Source organism: Pleurodeles waltl, chromosome 7 (assembly GCF_031143425.1).
Source record: "Pleurodeles waltl isolate 20211129_DDA chromosome 7, aPleWal1.hap1.20221129, whole genome shotgun sequence".
NCBI lineage: Eukaryota > Metazoa > Chordata > Amphibia > Caudata > Salamandridae > Pleurodeles > Pleurodeles waltl.
In genome coordinates this window covers 366076332-366089637 of record NC_090446.1, presented here as the reverse complement: position 1 = coordinate 366089637, position 13306 = coordinate 366076332, and the positions used below count along the sequence as shown (strand labels likewise).

Genomic DNA, 13306 nt, shown 5'->3' with positions numbered 1-13306 from the left:
GCACCAATTTCACCAATGTGTTGTTTGAGTAGTTGAGTGGTTCTTTGAGGGGGATCAATAAAGTAGGAATTATAGGATTTCCATAATATTGAATTGCCTGGAAATCTTGGGCTGTCATATTGAGATTCAAATGAATTGGCTTTCTTTTTTTCTTAGTTTCATGGAACATAATTGTAGCTCACCCCTTAGCAGCTCTGCCTCCTAACTCCCAGCTCTGCCTTCCACCTCCAGTTTCCCATCTCAGTCAGCTTGTATCATTTTTAATAACTTAGGGAGAACGTCATCCAAGAGACGAAAGTTGGGGATGGGCGTCCATGTTTTTGGGAAAAAAGTATATCTCAGTTAAAGTGGTCATATTGAGAATCGGTTTGATTTTTGTGGGCCAAAGCTTTACAGAACATTTTGATATTTTTGCAGGCAGAGAGCGCAGTACTACAGATTGTTGATGGTTAGCAAGGTTGCAAGAGCAAAGTTTAGGAAAATAAAAGTTCTTAGCTATTAGTGTGGGAATGGTTTCTAGATCTAATTCTGGAAGATTCTTTGGTACGAGTCCATAATGGGTGAGTAGTAGTGTGAAAAGGGCATAAATGTGGTATATTTCAGGATTTGACAGTGTAGCAGGTCGTAGGTCGAGGTTAGGTGGGAAATGGGGCGGGATGGTCTTAAGTTTTTGTTTTCCTTGGACGCATCAGCAGCAGTCATGCTTTTGACACGGGTGGACTGGACGACTGATGCCTAAGTGTTTAGACTGCAACCTGGATTTTTTCTGCAAAATGGCCTTTCATTGAAATTGTAAGCACACTTTTGGGAAGACATATGCATCTGGAAACTAAAGAAATAGACTTAAAATGCGATTTGCCAAGGTGTCCTACTTTGTACAAAGTATAACAATAACAGATTCTTATATTCATTGTGGGTCGAAGTTGTATAAAAAACGTTTTTAATGTTTTGCCATCTATAATTTGCTTTTAGTATTCTGTGACTCTATTTTTAAGCTTATTTTTCAGATTATGAAGCTAACAAATTTGACAACTACATAAACAAACCGGTCATCTCTTATCAAAACATGAAGGCACTGACTTTAGTGTGATATTGTTCATTGACTACCAGTAGCGTAGATTTCCTCGACCGTAGAGTAATGCACGTGTTTTTGTTTTACTTCTTTAATCTCTTCTACAAAGCTGGCCAAAGTTGGTGCATTTAGCGAATTAATCAGTAGTGTTTAGGATCATAATCTGTACATATCTGTTGATGAGAATTCTTAAGTAAAAGCCATTAGGTTAATTGTCTTTCTTCTCTCCTTTTCCCTTACAAGTAATTTCTGCAAAGCTTAAGGACACAAGGAAGAACTGGTTTGGACCGAGCCCTTACGTGGAAGTGTCCGTGGATGGGCAGTCCAAAAAGACAGAAAGATGTAACAATACACATAGTCCGAAATGGAAGCAACATCTCACAGTGTAAGTTTAAAATGTGTCTGTGCGTTTTATTAGTATCTGGTGTGCGAAAATTATGTATCCAGGCTGTGTGATGAAAACTGAAAATATATTATAAATGGCTTCTCTGGATGAATTGGTAGACATATTACCTAGTAATATAATGTATTAATGTTCTGTAATGAAACATGCACTGATACTGCTAAATCCCACCCTTTCTATATAAATATATGGGATTGGAGTTGTTATTTTTGGTGTGAAGACTTACTTTTTCTACCTAACCCCTTTAACAGAAGTACTGAAAACAACTCCAATGCATTACACATGTTGGATTGTTTAATCTCACAAGACACACTGTCTGAAACTGCCCCTCCTGCCATGCCGCATGGAATTATTCATGAATTGTAAAATTTTGTAGAGCTATGTCCAAATGAGATGGTAAACCTACGGTGCAGAATTTTGTTTTCATTTTAAACATGACTAGTTGCAAAGGATTTGAAAGCTTAAAAATTTCAGTTTTAAAGTTTTCTAGTTCTCATTTGTAGTAACTTCATCAAATCCTCAATCAAAAAATAATTTATTCGCCTGTTTTTAAGCCATAAAAGTCTCAAGACATAAATGTTAAACTACACTAAAATGGAATAAGAAACAATAAAATAAACACATCCCAAACATTAAAATAGAGCACCGTGAGCCAAGGGAACTTCATAAAACGTACTACATAGGTTAAAGCAGCATGATTATCCGCTAAGTTACCTAACTAATACAAGATAAAAAAAAACACAACATATGAAATGCAATGTGCAAAAAAGCCTTAGGGTTAAAGGGTGGCCTCAATATTTAAAACACACCTTCAAGGCTTTTATTTTTAAGTTTAAGACAGCATAGATAACCCTTTGATTACCCAGCTGGAGCAAAAAAGCAAGAGGAGCAGCATGGGACTTATTCCTAGTGCACGCAGAACTGGGCGCAAAAACTGCTGTCATTAAGATGCATAAAGAAGCAGAACATGTTCTTCTGGGAAATGACAATGAGGAAGAGCTGAAAACCAAGCACCTTTTTGGGGGAAAGCCACTAAAAAAGCATTTTTTATAAGTCAAAAGTATGTCAATAAAAACGTATGTTTTTCATTAAGAATAAGCTGTAAATAAAGTCTCTGGTGCAATAAAGGATCATAGGGGCCACTAGCAGTCATTCCACCTATTGATGTGGGTCAGACCCTGCCAATATGTTAAAGTTTTTTAATCTGACTAGAGGAGATGGTAACTAAGCTGTCAGGATAATTATAGAAAGCAGGAGTACCCAGCCATTCAAAGCTTGTCCTTAAATATGTTAACTAAGGAATAACTTTATTCTGGTCAAGGATCATACAATCCCTGATTATAATTTGACATAGCTGCGCCTCGAGCTTTGTCCAAATCCTGTTCCACAACATCAAAGGCTGGATAAGAAAGCCCAACCTCTTCATGACAAAAAGCAGCAAATGTAGACTGCGGGACTGCCAGCATCCTTCTTAAAAACGTATTTGTAAGTATTTGAAGAGCTTCGCTATTTGCATGGCCACTACTCCCACCACAAAAGTGGCTACCGGGGGACATTTACTTTTAAAAATGCAGAGGATTTCTCTTGTCGGTTTATGGCCTAGCCACTTAGATAATTTAAAAAGAGCTTCTATAGTTCGCTAAAATTGCATCGCTCTTACTTTGAGTAAAAACTTCAAATTGAGTTTTACATCAAACTGGATCCCCAATTAAGTAAAATTAGTGTTTAAGATATCCTCGTCGTTAAGTAAAAACGTTTTGGTTTTAGCAAGCTTATGGCTGCATTTCATCACAAAGGATTTAGAACAATTTACCCTAAGGCCCAAGCTGTCCACAAAGTTTTTAAAAGCATCTAAAAGAAGCTGGAGGGCGTTGGCTTTTTGAGCAATAAGAACAGCATCATCTGCATAAACTAGAACAGGAATTTCTCTTATGCCAACTTTAGGAATATCTTTTCCCTCCCTAGACAGGTGGTCCCCTTTCTAGTGACTCGTCCTTCTTGGTGATACTGTGCATGGGTATCGACTCCTTTGTTAGTTTGCTTCCTGTCTGCCTTTGGGTTAGTATGTGTCTATCTTGGCTCTATCTTCCCCTTGCTCTGGTTTCGAAACCTTCTTTTTCCATCTTTACTCCATCAACAGTATTGTTCTCAATCACTTTTTCTCACATTATTGCGCTCGTCTCACTCAATCGGTTCGGGAACCGACTGAAAGCCTTCTGGGGCATCCTGACCCATTCTGGTCTACTTCAGCATGTGGCACTGACCAATATGCGGTACTGATGAAATAGATGCAGTTTCCCTTCTGTCCACGGTGCCCCTCTAAATTCCCACACACTGACCAACTTCTTGTGTGTAAACTGTGCCTCTGCCCCTATCGTCAAGAAGCCACCTGCGAAGCTTGCAGATCTTTCTGGTTGAAAAGGACCCTTCGAGACCAAAGAGCTTGTCAACTGGAGATGGCGCACAAGACTCCGGAAGACACACCATTTATCTTTGGGGCGGAGCACGCCCAGGAGGAGCTGGAACAGGAGGAGGCATTTTCCATCCAAGACTCTGACTCCAACATCCAGTTGGATATCGAAAGCCAGCAGGTGACATCTGTGCAAACTGAGTACAATGGCCCCTCCTGCCCCCTCTAAGACGTCTAAATGCCCCTTACTGAGGTCTCTGGACCGCCACTGCTACCAGGCCATAACCAACTCTGGAAAAACTGTCTTGGATGCCCTGGTTTCCGGCTCTGCACCAAAAATTAGCAAGGCCAAGACATTAACTTCGGCATCGACCTCAACATCTTTGGTACGAGACTGTGGTAATTTCAATGCTACCCTCGGCACCAACTACTTCGACACTGAGCTGACCAAGCTCCACATCCACTTCGGTACTGACGAAAAGCTTGGTCCCGAAAACCAGAGAATCAACCTCTTTGGAGACAAAAGACTATAGCTAATCTTTGGCCGCACCAGCTCCTGTTGAACTAATTTTGGAAACTATGGACGTTTGTCAATGCTGCCTCCACATCCAGGAGTGTACAGGGTGCATCATCCCACCCCCCCCCCCGCCCCACCAACACACACACACACACACACACACACACACACAAACACATTTACCTTCAAGCAGAAACTATCTTTTCTGGAGGCTTTGGACACATCACCACCTCTGAAGAAGACCAAGGACAAGGCTACCACTATTCACAAGCCTTTTCCTCTTGCTCCTCCTCCTTCACCCCCTACCCCTCCTCCACCCTTCTCCCCTCCTTCACCCTTCTCCCCTCCTCATTCACTTGCCTCTCCTACTGCAGAAGATTTAACACCACAGGGTTCCCCATTATGTACTGTGGAGGATTTGGGTGGAACACAGCAGGACCCAGATCCATGGGACAGATATAACCATAATCTCCACAGATAGACTTATACCCCGCACAACCTTCAACACCAGAGGATGCTACATCCTACCAGGAGGTGATTGCTCGAGCAGCTGTCTTCCACAATGTCGAGCTTCACAGGGACCCCATTGAGCAGAACTTTTTTTGATGCCCTATCGCCCACACACAGGGATATCCAGTTCCTCGCCATTCTCCCTGGCATGCTTTGTCTTGCAAATATTTTTAAGGAACCAGTCCGCTCTGGGGCTATCCACCTCTAGAATTGACAAAAAATACAAAGCTGCTCCCTCTGACCTGTCATATATAAGATCAAAGGCCCCGCCAGCTTCTATTGTGGCTACTACCACATGTAAACGGGCCAATAGTCAGGCTACTCTCCTCCTCCAGATAAGGTGAGCAAAAAGATTGACGTCACAGGTAAAGAGATTGCTGCGCAAGCACTAGCACATTGCCAACTCACGAGCCTTAACCCCTTCGCTGCCAAGCCTTTTCCCCCTCCTGTGCCGAGCCTTTTTTTGGCTATTTGGAGCAGTTCGCGCTTAGGCCCTCATAACTTTTTGTTCACGTAAGCTACCCACGCCAAATTTGCATCCTTGTTTTCCAACATCCTAGGGATTCTAGAGGTACCCAGACTTTGTGGGTTCCCCAGAAGGAGGCCAAGAAATTAGCCAAAAAACAGTGAAAATTTCGTTTTTTTAAAACAAATTGGAAAAATGGGCTGCAGAAGAAGGCTTGTGGTTTTTTCCCTGAAAAGGGCATCAACAAAGGGTTTGCGGTGATAAAATCACCAGCTTCCCAGCTTTCAGGAACAGGCAGACTTGAATCAGAAAACCCAATTTTTCAACACAATTTTGCCATTTTACTGGGACATACCCCATTTTTACGATTTTTTGTGCTTTCAGCTTCCTTCCAGTCAGTGACAGAAATGGGCATGAAACCAACGCTGGATCCCAGAAACCGCAACATTTCTGAAAAGTAGACAAAATTCTGACTTTAGCAAGGGGTAATTTGTGTAGATCCTACAAGGGTTTCCTACAGAAAATAACAACTGAAAAAGAAAAATATTGAAATTGAGGTGAAAAAAACATCACTTTTTCTCTACGTTTTACTCTGTAACTTTTTCCTGCAATGTCAGATTTTCGAAAGCAATATACCGTTACGTCTGCTGGACTCTTCTGGTTGCGGGGATATATAGGGCTTGTAGGTTCATCAAGAACTCTAGGTACCCAGAGCCAATAAATGACCTGCACCCTGCAGTGGGTTTTCATTCTATGCCGGGTATACAGCAATTCATTTGCTGAAATATAAAGAGTAAAAAATAGCTATCAAGAAAACCTTTGTATTTCCAAAATGGGCACAAGATAAGGTGTTGAGAAGCAGTGGTTATTTGCACATCTCTGAATTCCGGGGTGCCCATACTAGCATGTGAATTACAGGGCATTTCTCAAATAGACGTCTTTTTTTTACACACTGTCTTACATTTGGAAGGGAAAAATGTAGAGAAAGACAAGGGGCAATAACGCTTGTTTTGCTATTCTATGTTCCCCCAAGTCTCCCGATAAAAATTATACCTCACTTGTGTGGGTAGGCCTAGCGCCCGCGACAGGATATGCCCCAAAACACAACGTGGACACATCACAGAAAACAGAGCTGTTTTTAGCAAAGTGCCTACCTGTGGATTTTGGCCTCTAGCTCAGCCGCCACCTAGGGAAACCTACCAAACCTGTGCATTTCTGAAAACTAGAGACCTAGGGGAATCCAAGATGGGGTGACCTGTGTGGCTCGGACCAGGTTCTGTTACCCAGAATCCTTTGCAAACCTCAAAATTTGGCTAAAAAAACACGTGTTCCTCACATTTCTGTGGCAGAAAGTTCTAGAATCTGAGAGGAGCCACAAATTTCCTTCCACCCAGCGTTCCCCCATGTCTCCCGATAAAAATGATACCTCACTTGTGTGGGTAGGCCTAGCGCCCGCGACAGGAAACGCCCCAAAGCGCAACGTGGACACACCCAAATTTTTGAAGGAAAACAGTGGTGTTTTTTGCAAAGTGCCTACCTGTAGATTTTGGCCTGTAGCTCAGCCGCCACCTAGGGAAACCTACCAAACCTGTGCATTTCTGAAAACTAGAGACCTAGGGGAATCCAAGATGGGGTGACTTGTGTGGCTGGGACCAGGTTCTGTTACCCAGAATCCTTCGCAAACCTCAAAATTTGGCTAAAAAAACACATGTTCCTCACATTTCTGTGGCAGAAAGTTCTGGAATCTGAGAGGAGCCACAAATTTCCTTCCAACCAGCGTTCCCCCATGTCTCCCGATAAAAATGATACCTCACTTGTGTGGGTAGGCCTAGCGCCCGCGACAGGAAACGCCCCAAAGCGCAACGTGGACACACCCAAATTTTTTAAGGAAAACTGGTGTTTTTTGCAAAGTGCCTACCTGTAGATTTTGGCCTCTAGCTTAGCCGCCACCTAGGGAAACCTACCAAACCTGTGCATTTCTGAAAACTAGAGACCTAGGGGAATCCAAGATGGGGTGATTTGTGTGGCTCGGACCAGGTTCTGTTACCCAGAATCCTTTGCAAACCTCAAAATTTGGCTAAAAAAACACATGTTCCTCACATTTCTGTGGCAGAAAGTTCTGGAATCTGAGAGGAGCCACAAATTTCCTTCCACCCAGCGTTCCCCCACGTCTCCCGATAAAAATGATACCTCACTTGTGTGGGTAGGCCTAGCGCTCGCGACAGGAAATGGCCCAAAACACAACGTGGACACATCACATTTTTTCATAGAAAACAGTGCCTACCTGTGGATTTTGGCCTCTAGCTCAGCCGGCACCTGGGGAAACCTAGCAAACCAGCGCATTTTTGAAAACTAGAGACCTAGGGGAATCCAAGATGGGGTGATTTGCGGGGCTCTGACCAGGTTCTGTTACCCAGAATCCTTTGCAAACATCAACATTTGGCCAAAAAACACTTTTTCCTCTCATTTCGGTGACGGAAAGTTCTGGAATCTGAGAGGAGCCACAAATTTCCTTCCACCCAGCGTTCCCCTAAGTCTCTCCATAAAAATGGTACCTCACTTGTGTGGGTAGGCCTAGCGCCCACAAAAGGAAATGGCCCAAAACACAACGTGGACACAACATATTTTTTCACAGAAAACAGAGGTGTTTTTTGCAAAGTGCCATTCCTGCGGATTTTGGCCTCCAACTCAGCCGGCCCCGGGGGGGGGGGGGGGGGGGGGGAGGGGGAGGGGGAGGTAAGGGGGGTGGGTTAATGCCCTAAAATAAATTTAAGCCCCCACCCTCCCAAACCCCCCCCTGCCCAGGAGTGACCCTTGCCTACGGGGTCGCTCCCCCTGCGTGACATTGGCGCCAAAAAACAAATCCCCGGTGCCTAGTGGTTTCTGCCCCCTTGGGGCAGATTGACCTAAAATCAACCAATCTGCCCCCAAGGGGGGCAGAAATGGTCTAAATACAGTTTGCCCCCCAGGGGAGCGACCCTTGCCTGATGGGTCGCTTCCCATCTCTAAAAAAACAAACATACAAAAAAAAAAACACACCAAAAAAATTTGCCCTGGCGCCTAGAGGTTTCTGCCGCCCCCAGGGGGGGCAGAAATGGCCTAAAATAAATTTGCATCCCCAACCCCCACCCCCCCCACCAGGAGCGACCCTCGCCTATGGGGTCGCTCCACCTGCGTGACATTGGCGCCAAAAAAACAAATCCCCGGTGCCTAGTGGTTTCTGCCCCCTTGGGGGCAGATTGACCTAAAATCAACCAATCTGCCTCCAAGGGGGGCAGAAATGGTCTAAATACAGTTTGCCCCCCAGGGGAGCGACCCTTGCCTGATTGGTCGCTCCCCATCTCTAAAAAAACAAACATACAAAAAAAAAAACACAAAAAAAAAATGTGCCCTGGCAACAAGAGGTTTCTGCCCCCCCCCCCCCCCCGGGGGCAGAAATGGCCTAAAATAAATTTGCCCCCCCCAACCCTCCCATAACCCCCCCCCCCCCCCAACCCCCCCCCCACCCCCCACCACCCCCCTGGCTCCCTCTGGGCTGTGTGCCGAGGACGTAGTGGTTACGTCCTCGGCACATCAGCACTGTGCCGCAGGACGTAACCACTACGTCCGCGGCACAGAAGGGGTTAATTGCGAGATATGATCCGGCTCCCTGGGATGAGATGGAGGAGCTCCTCCAATACCTCCCAAATGAGCACTGCAAATGGGGACAACAGATTGTCACAGAAGGGCAGACAATCAGTGATAGCCCCATTAGATGTGCACTGGATGCTGGGGACACTGCTGCATGTGGTATTTATACTAGCCTCCTAGTAAGGAGGCATGCCTGGCTTAGATACTCAGGTTTTAAACCTGACATACAACAAGCGATACTAAAGATGCCCTTTAATAAGGAACATCTTTTCGGCCCTAAAGTGGACTTCACCCTTAAGCTCAAAAAAGACACCGATACCGCAAAGGCTATGGGTGCTTTCCAGTCCCCTTCCCAAAGAGGTACTTTTCGTCGCCCCACATAACTCACATTAATAGGTAGTTACAAACCAACAATCTCATAGGCATCTACATCTCAGGTCAAACCGTCTTCCAATTCCTTCTCACAAGGCGTCTATAGAGGCACCTATAGAGTTAACAACACAAGAGGTAGAGGTAAGAGCACCATCACACTCACCTCTACATCAACAACTGAACAGTGACTACCTACTTTCCCCCTTCCCCCTTCCGCACTCCACACCTGTCGGGCATGCCTTCAAAAGTTCCATACACAATGTTTCAAAATCACTTCAGACCAGTGGGTCCTCTCTATTATCCAACATAGTTACTGTCTGGAGCTCGTTACCACTCCTCCAAACATTCTCCCTCACTCTCACAGACTCTCGCAAGAACAGCTTATCAAACAAGAGGTTCAATCCCTTCACCTTCAAGAAGCCATGGAGCCAGTTCTGCTACATACCAAGGAACAGGAGTATGCTCTCTACACTTCCTCATTCCCTCCAAAAAACGTCTCTCTCAGGCCCATTCTGGACCAAAGGCCCTTAAACCACTATGTTCTTTCAGAACACTTTCACATGGTCATTCTTGAAGATGTTATCCCCCTTTTATAACCGGGTGACTTCATGACCACCCTAGATCTCAAGGATGCCTACCTTCATATCCTCATTCACCCTGCACACTACAAATATCTCAGATTTATGATTGCTGGAGAACACTACCAATTCAAGCTTCTTGACTTTCGGAGTCAATGCAGCTCCAAATGTATTCATGGCGTTCTTAGCAGTAGTAGCAGGACATCTCAGGAGACAAAACATACACTTATTCCCTTACTTAGACAATTGACTCATCAAAGCCAGCACTTTGTCATTTGCCAATGCCACACTCAGATGACTGTGGGCCTTCTGCATAGCTTAGGTTTCGCACTCAGCTTTCTCAAATCCCATCTTCAATCTTCCTAGGTACAGCCCCATCTAGGAGCTATACTCATTGCACAGTGGAGGATTGCATACCCCAAACCGGCTTGTGTTCACAATCTTAAGTCTCTCCTCTCTGTTTTGAGAGAACTCATCATACATGGTCAGAACTGTGATTCGCCTGTTAAGGATGATAGCCTCCTACATTGCCATCGCTCCCCAGGCCAGACTCCACATGTCTCCTACGGCAGTATGTGTCATTGGGCTCAATCACAAGGTCACTAGGAAAATCTAGTGCTGTTATACTGCCATACTCGCCGCTCTCTGCAATGGTGGAGCACCACCAACCTGTAGAAAGGGCGGCCTTTTCTAGACTCTGTGCTTCAGATCATTCTGACAAGACTCCTCACACGCAGGCTGGGGTGCTCACATTAAAGGCCTCTCAGTTCAGGGCCATTGGGATCCTCATCATCAACCCCTACACATAAACTTCCTAGAGCTTCAGGCAGTATTTCTAACCCTGAAAGCATTTCATCACCTCTCTCACAAAAGTGTCCCAGTCCACACAGACAATATGACTGCGATGTACTGCTTTCAGAAACAAGGTGGGACATAGTCACTTCAATTGTCACAACTTTCTCAGACAATATGGAAATGGGTTCTCGACCATCATATTCACCTAGTGGCAGAGTATCTCCCAGGAATGGACAACAACTTTGCAGACCTGCTCAGCAGGGTGCAGCAACAAGTCCACAAATCGGAACTCCACCCGCAAGTCCTTCAAAAATATTTCGGAAGTGAGGCACACCTCAGATAGATCTTTTCACCAAAGCAGAAAATGCAAAATGCCAAAACTTCACCTCCAGATACTCACATCCTCTATCCAAGGGCAACGCTCTATGTATGAACTGTTGAGGGATATTTGCCTACACTTTTCCCACCTCTCCCTTTCGTTCCATTTTTAGTTTGATTAATCAGGCAAACATCTCTCAATATGATGCTTGTAGCTCCCACATGGGCACGCCAGCCCTGGTTCACCACACTACTGGACCTTGCAGTAGTCCATTACAAGAACCTTCTCAACCGGCCAAACTTTCTCACTCAAAACCAAGGTCAGGCACCAGATCCCAATACTCTTGTGATATGTCTCCTGAGGTCATAGTTTGGTTACTTATATTTGCCTGCAGAATGCATGTACATCCTCAGAGAAGCTTGTAAACCCATTACCAGAGCATGTTACGCTGCAAAGTAGAAACACTGTTTGCTACTGTCAACCCAAACATATTAATCGCATTAACGCTACTTTCCAAGACATGGTCTGCTACTTGCTTCATCTACATAAAGCTAATTTAGCTTACACCTCCATATGCTTACATATCGCAGCCATAGCTGCATACTTACAAAATGGACAACATCCACCCCTCTCTAGGATTCCAGTGATCAAAGCATTCATGGAAGGCCTTAAACGGGTAATTCCACCAAGAGTGCCCTCTTCACCATCATGGAACCTCAGTATTGTTCTTACCAAGCTCAAGGGTCCTCTTTTTGAGCCACTTCTCCCATGTCCTCTTCAGGACCTCTCACGGAAAGTGGCTTTTTTAGTTGCTGTCACATCATTCAGATGTGTTGGTGAGCTCCAGGCATTAACATTGGAAGAACCATTCTTCCAGATTCATAGGGAGAAGATGGTTCTTCACACTAATCCAAAGTTCCTCCCTAAAGTGGTACTCAATTCCATATTACTCAATCTATTGAGTTACCAGTTTTCTTTTTGCAATTTGACTCAGTTGCCGAAAGAGCCCTTCGCATTTTTGACATTAATCATGCATTAATGATCTACATTGACCAAACTGACTTTAGGAAGACAAAACAGCTCTATGTAGCCATCCCACTACCTCATAAAGGCAATCCAATATTGAAGAACGGCATCATTAGGTGGATAGTCAAATGTATTCAGACTTGTTATGCTAAATCAAAAAGACAACTTCCTGTTACTCCTAGAACACTCTACCTGAAAGAAGGGAGCCACTATGGCTTTCCTTGAAAATATATACCCATAGCTGACATTTGTAAGGCACTTACATGGTCTACATCAAGTACTTTTATAAAACACTGTTGTGCAGATGCACTTACACACCAGCAAGCTAATGAAGGCCAAGGAGTAATAAGGACACTTTTCTAGTCAACTGCAACTTCCACAGACTAGCCACCGCTTTTGTGGAGGGACTGCTTTACAGTCTATGCAGAGAATGTGTATCTACAGCCACACATACCATTGAAAGGAAAATGCTACTTTCCCAGTAGACATCTGTTCGTGGCATGAAGTGCTGTAGATTCAAATGCGCCCTCCTTGGATGCCTGTGGCAGTTTGTTACCTTATACTTGTATAAAGTTGTACATATATGGTTACATTTGGATAGACATCTTTCTCTATACTTCCTCTACACTCCTTTTCGACCTGCGTGCGGGTAAATATACTAACAAAGGAGTCAGTGCCCATGCACAGTATCACTGACAAGGAGAAGTCACTCAATCTCGGGATTTGAAAATGCTTCTTCAAAGTAAAACAACTTGTAACACTCAGAACCCAACACTAGATGGCAGTAGCATGCTGAGCATGTGAACCTACAGCACTACATGCCACAAACAGATGTCTACTGGGTAAGTGGCATTATCCAGTTTGCAGATGAGAAGAAAGTGCTGTCAGTAGTCCTCGGTTTTGTACAAAATTTCAGAGATAAATATCAACGGATATCATGTTCTCATTTCAGAATCGTGTCACCATCAAGTAAATTACTATTCCGGGTGTGGAGTTATCAGACTTTGAAATCTGATGTTTTACTGGGGAGTTCCACTTTAAATATACATGACACTTTAAAGGCAAACAATATGAAACGTGAGTATACATAACTTTTATTTTTCGCTGCACTGTTACTGTTAACATTTGTATTTTCTCGAACACCTCTTTATATTAATCGTAAATGAATGAGTCTAGACATTTACATATCACCCAGAACTGTTCTGCGT

At 44.1% G+C, this 13306-nt stretch overlaps 1 protein-coding gene across 3 annotated transcripts in view; it reads left to right on the top strand.

Annotated features, from left to right (window-relative positions):
• ITCH (itchy E3 ubiquitin protein ligase) overlaps positions 1–13306 on the top strand; it is a 779961-nt gene that overhangs the window by 194477 nt on the left and 572178 nt on the right. For all 3 annotated transcript variants that reach the window (XM_069243816.1, XM_069243814.1, XM_069243815.1), the window contains 2 exons: positions 1316–1457; positions 13051–13175. In XM_069243816.1, the coding sequence (XP_069099917.1) occupies positions 1316–1457; positions 13051–13175 (267 nt within the window). The remainder of the gene's footprint in view (positions 1–1315; positions 1458–13050; positions 13176–13306) is intronic.